Genomic DNA, 12,546 nt, shown 5'->3' with positions numbered 1-12,546 from the left:
GAATATTTTATAAGAGAAGGAAATTAGGAGCTAAACTGAACTGAGCTGAACTGAACTGAGCTGAACTGAGCTAAACTGAACTGAATTGAGCTGAACTGAGCTAAACTGAACTGAACTGAACTCGGCTGAACTGAACTGAACTGAACTGAAGTGAACTGAATTTCAACGTAAGAGAACGGGGCCTAGGCCTACTATGAATTGAAGTACAAAAGTATGTAACAAGTCTAACAACTATTTAAAAATTCACAACATTATACACCTACACATTTTGCTTGTACTACTAATTTTATTATATAATCTCTTCATTTTGACTTTTGTTTTTATTATGAGACAACCACCATCCAAATTTTTTATAGAAAATAGAGAAGGAGATGGCAATCATTTACTTTTATATATCAGCTTATTGTCTCCATCTTTGTTCTTTGTGAGAATTATACGAAATAATAAGTATATTTTGTGTAATTTAAAAATCGAATTTACATATTTAGTAGGAAACAAATATATGCATTTTGAATGTAAAAGTTTTGCACGTCCTTCTCATTCTTTTCATTAAAAATATTCTCATTAGGTCTTAACCCTGAATATACAATATAGACATTTTAATTACTCCAATTAGCCAAATAAATAAACAACCAAATTAAATCAAAGACATTAGCAAGTACTCATAATTACAAAATGGTAGTTACATGACAAAGAGGAGTTGCATTAAGATGAAATGACATAAAGCATCGACAACATTCCTTAATAGTAATAACAATAATGCGAGGTAGTATTATTGTTAATACTATAATAATTATTATTATTGGAATAACACAATTTTCATATGTAGTTGATCACACCGTGTTGTCAATTAGGCAATTATCATGAGACTATTTCATTAGTGTTACATGAGTCATTCATCAATGTTATAAAGGTTGCTCAATCACGATATAAGAATTAGAGCATGTTCACATTTACTGAACTAAGCTGAACTGACTCAACTGAGCTGAAATGAATATTTTATAAGAGAAATAAATTAAGAGCTGAACTGAACTTATTAGAGCTGAACTAAACTGATTGGAGTTGAATTGAACTAAAATTAAGTAAATGTGAACAGAACCTTAATTTTGCAGTGCCTTTTTGGTGCAGCAGGCCACATGGTGTGGCCTACTGCCAAGTCAGCAAAAATAATGGGAGTTACTGGTATTGTTAGGGTTACTTGTATTTTTCAGGTGTTACTTGTATTTTTTTTTTCAGGAGTTACTTGTATGATTACTTATTTAGGGGTTACTTATATTTTTTTTTTCAAGAGTTACTTGTATGGATTACTTATTCAGGGGTTACTTGTTTTATTTTTTTCATGAGTTACTGATTACTTGTATTTTTTAGGGGTTACTTGTTTTTTTTTAAGGGGTTACTTGTATGGATTACTTATTCCGGGGTTACTTGTATGAGTTAATTCAAGAGTTACTTGTATGATTAATTATTCAAGGGTTACTTATATGAGTTACTAGCTTATTTAAGGGTTACTTGTATGCATGGATTACTTGTATGAGTTACTTATACAAGGTTACTTGTTCAAGGGTTGCTTGTACGTATGCCCTATACCAAACCAGTAACACCCTACAAGTAACCCCGACCAAAATTAGTAACACCCTACAAGTAACCCATGACCAAAACCAGTGACATCGTACAAGTAACTCTTGAAAAAAAAAATTGTATTCTGGGTTACTTGTTTCTGGAGTTACTTGTAAAAAGTTACTTGTATTCTGGGGTTACTTGTATGGAACACTTGAATGGGTTGAGTAACCCCAGACCAAAATCTCGTACCAAACCAATAACACCCTACAAGTAACTCCTGACCAAAAACTAGTAACACCAATACAAGTAACCCCATAATACAAGTAATACCTACAAGTAACTCCTGACCAAAACTAGTAACACCCATACAAGTAACCCTAGAATACAGGTAACACCTACAAATAATCCCTGACTAAACCAGTAACACCCATACAAGTAATCCCAGAAACAAGTAACACCATACAAGTAACCCCTGCCGCACCATGTGGCCAGCCGCATACAAAAATTTTTGTTAATTTTGTTATTTTATAAGTGATTAGAAAGTGTGGTCAGCCGCACACAAAACATTATAATAATAATAATAATAACAATAACAATAATAATAATATAAGAAGGATAGGTATGAAAATAAGACAAGGAGAGTGAAGAAGTGGTAAGCTTAAGAAGCGAAGTAGGAGTAGTAGTAGTTGTTGTTGGTTTGTGATGGTTTAGAGAATGAATGGTGACTAGAAAGATTGCCAGGCTGGCAGCCTTTTGGACATGATTGGAGGAATGGTGGGCCCTTTTATACCCAATCTACCCTGTCAAGCCACATGCGGACTCGACACCCCATGCTCTCCTTCTTCTGTTTTTGTTTTTCTACTATTTCTAATCACCCTTATTCAATTCCATAATTCATTTTTACTCACTTTTTATTGTTTCATATTCATATTAATTCGACTTTACTTATAGTCCGTAATATACGGCTCATGTGGTTAGAGTTTTCCTTCCGAAATATATGTGAAATTTAATTTAGAACGAATAAAATATACACTCGAAAAAATAAGTTTTCTCATTTTATGTGCAATTTTCATCACTAATTAATATCTTTAACTCCGTAACAAAAAAATTATTATAACCTCATATTTGAAAATACACATTAATACAAATTTAATAAGATCTCTTTTGATATATATAAAAATATACTACGTATTTAATTGTAAACTGAATATGGATAGCTTTATTAATCTTTATCACTACTTATTTGAACTAGTTTTTACTGAACTTATTTTTCATAAAATTAAGTGGAAATATAATGAATAGAACAAATCTTGAGCTTAAAAGTTAAATTATTGAATTATAAATGAAGTTAGAACAAAATAACAAATAAGTGTATTTGTCAAAAATAATATTAAAGTGAGTCTAATTACCTAAAAAGAAATAGTCGGAAAACAGATTTGAGTTTTTTTTTTTTTTTTCCTTCTAGGTGAAAACCTCTAAACATAAGTACACCCATTAAATATTTCCCTTTTTATTACTACTATAGTCTACTACCCACCCCCTAGTATACCAACATCGTCAGCTACAACTATTAAATTCTTGCTCATTGCATTGCTATATTTATGCATTCAACTAATTATTAATGATAATAATATGATTGAAAATTGAAATACTCTTTTTGTCCTCGTATGATTTAATAGGCGTACTATAATGGGATGTTGAAAGAAATTGTCATTTTTCTTGTCATTTTTATAACAATAAATAAATACAATGACTTATGATTTCTCCATCGATGTTTTAACTCCTCCATTTTAACCAACACTAGGTTTCAAAAAATGTAAAGTTATTATATACGTACAATTTGTTGGGAATTAGGGTTAATAGTAAGAATGCATTCTATTTAGGGCCTATTTTAATTTGCCGAACTGAAATGAATTAAATAGAGCTAAAATGAATTGTTTATGAAATAAAGAAATTAGGAACTGAACTGATTGAAGCTGGACTGAATTGAACTAAAATAAAATAAACTAAACTAAACTGAATTAAGCTAAAGAGAAAAGACCCTTAGTGTTCACTTATTTATATCTGATTAGGAATATTTAAACTTATCAAAACTTATAAATATTAACTTTAGCTAGAAATTGAACGTAGATAGCTTTATTAGTCTGTTATCATAACTAACTTTTCATTATTTTTATTTTTTTGCATTAATTCATTGAAAGAGTATCCAAAAGTACATACGGGGAAACCTCATTAGGCACAAGATATTCCCACATTTACTTACGACCGCACGGCACAAACCTAGCTACGTAGTTTCCATCACGCTTTATATGAGACCAAAAAATGGAAGAAAAATAGGAGATAAAACAAGGGGATTAGATTTTAGAACATATTTTATTCAAAAGTAAAGGAGGAATGTGAGAGTTTTTTTTTTTTTTTTTTTTTTTTTTTTTTTTTTTTTTTTTTTTTTTTAAGAAAATAATTATACATTTCTACAATATTGTAAATAAAAATGTTTACAAATGTATATACTCCCTATGTTTTCATTTATTTAACTTATTTGAAATCTTGAAAGATTCTAATGCAAATGAAATCTGATAATTATGGTTTTTGTAATGCATAGCTTGAGATATTTTAATTACAAAAGTGCATTGAAAACCGCATAAATACCAAACAAGACAAATTAAACATGTAAAAATATAGGGAGTAAATTTGTCTAAAATTACATTTTAAATATTTTTAGCCTAAACCAAAAGCAAATCCTTTTAGACACTTGTCATTACCTTGTGAAAAATTTCCGTTTTTTTTTTATTACAATGGTGCATTGCATAAGATTTTAACCTAGTCTATTAAAATAAAGGAAAATTTGTCAAAAACCACCATTTACCCTTTTTTTTTGGGTAAGAAGACACCTAATGTCGGTTTTTAACATTGACTTTTTCTTTATAGGCACTAACCACCCACGTGATTGCTAAAAACACCCATTTAGTCACACCAAACCACCACCACCGGAACCACCATTGTCGCCCGACCAAACCACTCAAATCCCATCAACTCCCTCCAAACCACTTAAACGCCTTCCCAATCGATCTTCCAACCTCCTAAAAACCACGCCCACTACTTCAAAACCACCCAATCACCTCCAAACGTTATTGTGTAATATGTTATCGGATCGATTAGTCTCAAATCTCAATGTATATTTTCAATTTTACTCATAATTTTAATAGAATACACAATTCCGTACATTTAAGGTCAAACTTATGCATTATAACTTGTGCTAGTTATAATATTGCGTGTACAAAGTCGTAAAAAGTGCAGTGAAATCATGAATTTAGGAATATACTTCATAGATTTTACTCCCATTGTTAACTTTTTGTTATGTATTCTTTTATAAAATCTTAACATCAATCACAAATCACAATTCATGATAACCTCACCAGGTAGTTTGCATGAGAGAAGAGAAAAAGTGGGAGAAAGAAAGGCGGGAGAGAGGGGTCGTTACAAAAAAAAATTATCGGCAATAAAGGTCTCTCTAAATTCAGGAAAACCCAAACATAGAACAAAATTAATACTTTTTTTTTTGACAAAATAGAACAAAATTAATACTATTAATTAGCATTCGAGTAATTATTAACATCATTTATTCCCTACATTGACATTTACCCTAATTATTAACCCTAATGCAAGCTTAATTAGTTTCCTAACTCAATTCATTTGGAGGGTCTACAAGTACAAATTCTTTGCTATTTTTCAAAGATTTTATGCTCATACACATGCAATTGAGAGCTGGCATTCCTTGTTTTAAAAAATAAGCTATACTCCATATTAATTTGCATTATTTTATTTATTTATTTTATTTTCCTTTTCAAGTGAATTTCTTTTCTTACTTTCTCTCTCCCCCTCTTCTTCTTCTTCCTCTTCTTCTTCATCTGTCACTCTTGATGCCCCCATTGATTATTTTGTCGTTTACATAATCAACACTACTTATCAACCATAATCATAGAGGGGCAAAAAAAGGGGTAATAACAAAAATACATAAAGTTTTAATCTTTATTATTTTTTACAAAAATGGGCCATTTTTATAGTAAATAAAAATTAAATCTTTATTATTTTTTGAGGGTTTTTTTTCTTGTTGTTGTGAAGCAAGATTTTTATTGTAGCTGTTGTTAGGTCATTGGTTGTGTTGTGCGTCTATTGTTGTTTTTTTAGGAAGACTGTTTCTCTCTCTAATTTTTCTCTCTCTACCGATTTTCTCTCTCCTCTCCATTGCACAAATTTTGCAGAAGCTGTGTCACTACTCCATGAAGATGCTAGTAAGTATGTTTTTTTCTTTTGTGGGGTGATTGGAAATTTCTTCCCCTTCCCACAAAAATTTTTGCTTTTAATTGGGTTTTAGAATGCTGATCAGCAGATTTCATGATCTGGGTATTTCTTGCATTGGATTGATGACATTGATTGAATTGTGAGTTGAATAGATGAGATCTTTAATTTTATGTGATTCAATTTTGATTTTTGGTAATTTTTTTGAGATTTGTTCTGTTTTTTTGTTCAGTAAATTTGTAATTGGAATTTCTGTTGTTTTTTTTGCTGTTTTCTTTGTAATTGTCTCAGTTGATTGCTGTCTGTTTGTTTGTTTTTTTTAGGGATTTATTTCGATTTCTTTGATAATTTTGTGGGTTCTAATGACAATTTGGATCAGTTTCTTTGTACTTTGTTTTGTGTTTAAGTAGTACTAGTATTTTAAGCTGCTGAATTTAGTAAACAAGTGTTATTTTTTCTTGGTTTTCTGACATTCTGGGAAATTCATGAGGCAGACTTGGTCAAACTCGATTTGCTGAAACTGTTAATTCATTAAATTCATTACTCTTTCTGTCTTTACTGTTTGAATGAAGTTAACTGGATATTCGAGTTTGGATGCTTTGATTACTGGCCTGCATTATGTAATGGTTCTGATTTTGAGGGTTGATTCCTGTAATCTATATGATGGTGAATGTAAGTTTGTTTAATTAACTTTTTATCATTTTTTCTGTTCCTTTATAGGTGGCATTGCTTCTGCTATCAGCACTTAGCAATGCAATCGTAGTACTCGGTAACGATAGTAAAGAACAATGCAGCCACAAGCCCAAATTGGACCCTAGACCTCATAGTGTATCCATTGTGGAGTTTGGTGCCGTTGGAGATGGAAAAACATTGAATACGGGAGCGTTTCAAAATGCCATTTTCTATCTCAACTCTTTTGCTGATAAGGGTGGCGCACAATTATATGTGCCACCAGGAAAGTGGCTCACCGGGAGTTTCAATCTTACTAGCCACCTCACTCTTTTCTTAGAGAAGGATGCTATTATACTTGGATCACAGGTTTAATTGCTTTGCTGAATTATACTTGTAGTACTCTATATATGTACTTTGTTCACTTTGCATTTATTCTACATTGATTTTGTTATTAGGATTAAAAAGGTATTACTTAGCTAAGGTTCCATTCGTATTATCTTTGAGTTACTGAAATCATATTCTTTTAAGAACAAGTTTTCAAAAAACTTTCAAACAAACGAGTAATTGTATAATAGTGTTATTATTTAACAAAATTGATTCCAAGGATTATCTAGTTGTTTAGAATCTTAATATATATTGGTTAATTGAGAATATTAAGTAGAACTATCATAATAATTGTTACACAATATGATCAAAGATGTTTATTATTGTGTAAATTCAATTTGTGCAGAATCCTGATCATTGGGGAATAACAGATCCATTGCCATCATATGGCCGTGGAATAGATGTTCCGGGAAGTAGATATCGAAGTTTAATAAACGGATATAATTTATCTGATGTAGTAATTACCGGTAAGTTGTATTTGATTACATATTATATTACTAAATTTGATTACACATTTTTGTAAATACTCATTTGACTATAATATGTATTTAATTTCCTTAACATATAGGTAATGATGGAACTATTGATGGTCAAGGATCGTATTGGTGGGATAGTTTTCTTACTCATACATTAAATCATAGCCGCCCTAATCTGGTGGAGATTGTGGAATCCGTTGGGGTTGTAGTTTCAAACTTAACATTTTTAAATGCACCGGCCTACACCATTCATCCAGTTTATTGCAGGTAAATATCTAAATTCTTGCTTTACAATTGTTTGTTTGGGTATCTGTTTTTGCTTATCATTATTTGTATTGAATGCAGTCATGTACTCGTACAAAATATATCAGCTCATTCTCCACCTTCATCACCTTATACAATTGGTATTGTGCCAGGTTAGAATCTATTTCTTATAATTAATGTGGTATTATGTGACAGTATAATATTTTGTTATGTTTGATTTATCCATATATCCAAATGCTAACACGTATAAGCTTGATATTAAAAGCAGTCCACTAAAATAGCAAATAAACAAAGACCACCTGTTGTGACAAGTGGATACATATTAGTGATCTAACAAACATGGCTCTGCCTAAGCTTTATGTAGAATTTGGATGGCTAGACAAGTGAGCCACTTTGTGACTATATGGGGCAAATCTTAATTGTGTAATTAACTCAGCTATCGTATAAAGCATGTTTAATATGTGACTATGATTTTGAATGTCATTGTCCTTGACATAAGGACATGTGCATTGTGCTTATTCCTATGCCTTGCTAACACGGCACAACGCAACATCTTGCTAACCTTACCAGGTTTTGCTACATCTAAAGTTACAAGGAAAGCATGTACTTGCAGGCCTTTTTTTCAATTTTTCTAACTGCTTGAGAGGGTTTGCTTTTGCTCATCTCCTTGGATAGGACACGAACTAACATGCCTCAGTTTAGGTTCCAATTATTTTGAGCTTCATCCAGAAAGTGTAGCTTCTTTCAAAGATTGAGGTTTAATTTTGTAGACTCTTTTTATTGCATAGAAGATTTTTCCATTAGATTTTCAAATCCTTTGTATTAATCCATTTGAAGAAACTACTATCTACTGTGTATACTGATGCTTAACTGAAATGAGCAAACGCACAATGGCAAAAGGGGCACAATGAGCTAATGAAACTTTCGGCTCGACTTAAAGGGCCTGTTAGCAAGAAATCCAAGTTAAATCTTTGTTGTCTTTGAATTTGTGCATTAACCTTGTTCTTGAAGCCAGATAGTGAGGCTTAGTGGATTATTCATGGTTCTGGACCTCTGGTGTATGTGCAGATTTACGTAGGAGTGACTGTTTCTCACTGTAGAGATCTCATCAATTTTCTTGTAGTACATCTGTGTCAATCTGTTTGTACTTGTCTGAAATTTCCTGATAGATAATAAAGATTTGCTATAATGAAAGGCAATGAACTGTCATTATCATCACACTATCGAAAGCCAGTGTTGATCTGCAAGACTGCAACCCACACACCCCGACTGCTCTTTCAGTTATTTGCCTTCACATATAATCTTGCTGCATATTCTGAGTTATCTTTGTTTTGAAATTGTATTTTCAGATTCTTCAGATCACATGTGTATTGAAAATTGTAACATAAGCATGGGTTATGATGCCATCACTCTCAAAAGTGGCTGGGACGAGCATGGTATAAAATATAATAGGCCGACGACTTATGTGCATATCAAACAAGTCAACCTTCAAGCATCAACTGGTTCTGCCGTGGCATTTGGCAGTGAGATGTCTGGTGGAATTTCTCATGTTCTAGCTGAACATCTAGACATTAAGAACTCATTGTCAGGTATCGTCTTCAGAACTGCACCAGGACGAGGGGGATACATAAAGAACATAGAAGTGTTATCTGTTGAAATGGAAAATATTCACACAGCATTTATTGCAAGTGGTCAATATGAATCTCACCCCGATGAAGAATATGATCCAAGTGCCCTCCCCGTTTTGGACCAAATTACAATTGATGATGTCGTTGGAGTAAATATTACAGTAGCTGGTAGCTTCACTGGTATTGAGAATACTCCATTTGAGTTCACTTTGTCAGAAATCTCCTTATCCTTGAATTCAGCTTCAACATCATCTTCAGCTTGGGTGTGTTCCGATGTTGTTGGATCTTCCAAGAGTGTCTCTCCCGAGCCTTGCCCTGAGCTCAAGAGCTCTTCCAATTCAAATTCTTTCTCGTCCTCCATTACCACCTTAAGTTCCAAAGGATCGGCCTCATATTTATAATCATCCCTGCTCGACGCCAGGGAAAAGGGAAAGAGTTGGGATTCTTCTATCTTCATCATTGCTTCATCACAAGCACCAATAGCATAGATTCTTTCCAATAAGTTCAAAAGTATATTTTCATTTCATTATTCATCTTGTTGCATTCTTGCATTTTTACTCCAAAAAAAAAAAAAAAAAAAACAAAAAAAAAACAAATTCTGCATATTAGTGTACAGCTTCATTTCTTCATTCTTGTGTAAGCAAATTTTTGGTAGTGGTGACAGAAAGTATCAAGAAAAAAGTGCAATGCTGTGTATTTTACATTAATATTTACATGTTAATGTTCTTTTTGTTTTTATTTTCTTTTCTTTCTCTCTTTATTTTTTTTCTTTTTTCTTTTTGGCATTTATTTGTAATTATCATTAAACTCATGACTGTTTGTAAATCATCTTTCATGATGTTAGGTGATACAGAGCTGTTAATGTTTAGTGAAACAGACTATTTTTCTTTTAATTTATAAATATTATTATTATTATTTATTATTCAAATTATTAGCACTAAAAAATATTGAATGTTTTTGAGTTGTCAGATTTGGCTTTTTCTAAGTGTGTTGTCTGACTTTTAAACAATGAGCTTTTTCTTGTTGTCTCCATTAAAAAGTGCATTAAATTTGAACATACTAATATTCTGTTGTTGTTCCTAGTTTAGTGGAATCCCAGGTAATCTTATGTTTCCCCTTTGTGAATTGGTGTCATTGTACTGCAGAATCATTACTTAACCTTTTTGATATTCTCATGCCTTCCATTTTATCTCTCTATTTCAACCTTTGTCCTAAAAAGGTATGTTTCATTCACAAGGTAAACAGATAAAGAAGGAAGATAGGATTTACGAATTTTTCACGGGATACCCTTGAACATTTGTATAATTTACACCGTGTTTTTAAACATTTTATTTTGCACATCCTACTCTTAACATATACTTAAATACCACTAACACTCGGATATATGAGTGAAAAACTACCACCACATCAATTATCATTTGACAAAAACTGAACCTACGTCAAAGCAATGCGCCTATGCATGCGTGTTGCACAATTTGATAAGAGAGTAGGGTGTATGGTGCACAAAATATGATAGAAAAGAGCAAATCTCGTGAATTTCATCAAATTAGCTAATTATTCTACCACATCAACCTCGGAGTCATATTTGAATCTATGACTACTACAAGTATTTTTATATGGCAAATCTAAACCATGTATCTAACCTAAATTTTTAAAAAAATGGAGATTTGAAGTCAATACTCATACTATTTAAAATTGTGAATAATTATTGTGGGGATGATGCATTATATTCCTCACCTAACTAACGGTGATCTACAGTTGGACCACTAGGGGACCGAAGGCCGTCTATCACCAATCATGGAACCACTCGCATAAATTTATTTCAATCTAACATTGCTTATTTTTATTTTTATCACATGGGTTTAAATTTATTTTCACATCATTATCGATTTGGGTTGTAGACACTACAATTTAATATACCCAAAAAAATAAAAATAAAAAAAATGATGAAGTTATTAAAAGAGAATTAACGATAATATATAAACGAGATTCGATCTCATATTTTAAATACACAAACTTTTAAATAAAACGGATGTTTGAACATCCGTTATAAGGTGACAATAAAATGTACAAAAGTTATACTAAAACGCACAAAAGTTACCCTGACACATATAAGAGTTATTTATGCTTTATTGATAAATTTGACAAAAGTGACACTAAATTTGACAAAAGTGACACTAAATCTGACAAAAGTGTACCCTATTTACAGTAAATTACTGAAAACCGGATGTATACAAAAGTTTTCCTTTTAAATATCACGTCCAAAACTTAACCAACTAACTTAATTGAAGTAGTACATACTAGTAGGGGTGTACATAAGTTAGACCGGACCTGAAACCCGAACTGATCCGGACTTGAAACTCGAACTGATCCGGACCTGTAAATTCAGGTTCGGTCCGGTTTTGAACTGGTGTACAGCCCTACATACTAGTGTATTGGAATTGAAATATTTAGATTCCTGTGTAATTATTTATTTATTTATTTTTGATAAAATTGAGTAAATGATTGTTGAAACATGCAAGACATCTATAAATATGAGTTGGTGATGGTACTAACAAAGAAATGTAGGTACGTAACTTGTAATAAAAGTAGTCTACATGAAATCATGAGATTCGAAGCGAAGGTGTTATATTAAAAGTTATAAATAGAGTAGACGACAGCAAATGCATACTTAAGAGGTGTGATTACGTGAACGTGAATCTTGGTTTATAACTTTCCAAGAGAATTATAGCCTATTTTTAAAAGAATCATATAAATATGTATTATTTCTCAAAAGCATTATGTTGATCCAATTGCCTTTTAATTTATCTATTTTGTGATCCATTAATTAGCTGATATTGTTATTCTAGTACTTTTTTTTTTTTTTTGAGGGAACTACATACTAAAATTCATTCATATGTGATAAAGAAACAAACAATTAATTATATACTAAATTAATTATTATACAAATGTCAAGATATAAACTGTACACTATGTCTGTATGTCACTAAATATTAGTAGATGTTCAATTTTCCATAATTACTTGTTCTTTTCAACTCATCTGGCATGATGAATAAGTCAACAAATAGATTGAGTGAATTTTTGGACATTTTACTTAATTGATAATACTAATTAACACTGTAATAATGTTGTAATGATCCTTAGAATCTCATCTCGATTTTTGGTCGGGAATTATTCAATAAACACAATCTACAATGACCCATGAACATGAAGCATGACTTTATGATAAAGCTAAGTTGTCTTTGCATGGACCATCTTAGAAT

General features: G+C 31.6%; 1 protein-coding gene across 1 annotated transcript; it reads left to right on the top strand.

Moving 5' to 3' along the window:
• The first annotated feature begins 5,417 nt into the window (after positions 1-5,417).
• LOC145608943 (putative polygalacturonase) lies at positions 5,418-10,021 on the top strand. Its single transcript, XM_081664522.1, has 6 exons — positions 5,418-5,852; positions 6,580-6,897; positions 7,262-7,382; positions 7,484-7,658; positions 7,737-7,807; positions 9,005-10,021. Exons 1-6 carry the CDS (start codon positions 5,841-5,843, stop codon positions 9,682-9,684), a joined length of 1,377 nt encoding a protein of 458 aa, XP_081520648.1. The 5' UTR covers positions 5,418-5,840; the 3' UTR covers positions 9,685-10,021.
• Positions 10,022-12,546: the final 2,525 nt, after the last annotated feature.

This window comes from Chenopodium album, chromosome 23 (genome assembly GCF_948465745.1).
Source record: "Chenopodium album chromosome 23, dcCheAlbu1.1, whole genome shotgun sequence".
Lineage (NCBI taxonomy): Eukaryota > Viridiplantae > Streptophyta > Magnoliopsida > Caryophyllales > Amaranthaceae > Chenopodium > Chenopodium album.
Note: the sequence above shows the minus strand (reverse complement) of the source record. Positions and strands in the feature narration are given on the sequence as shown.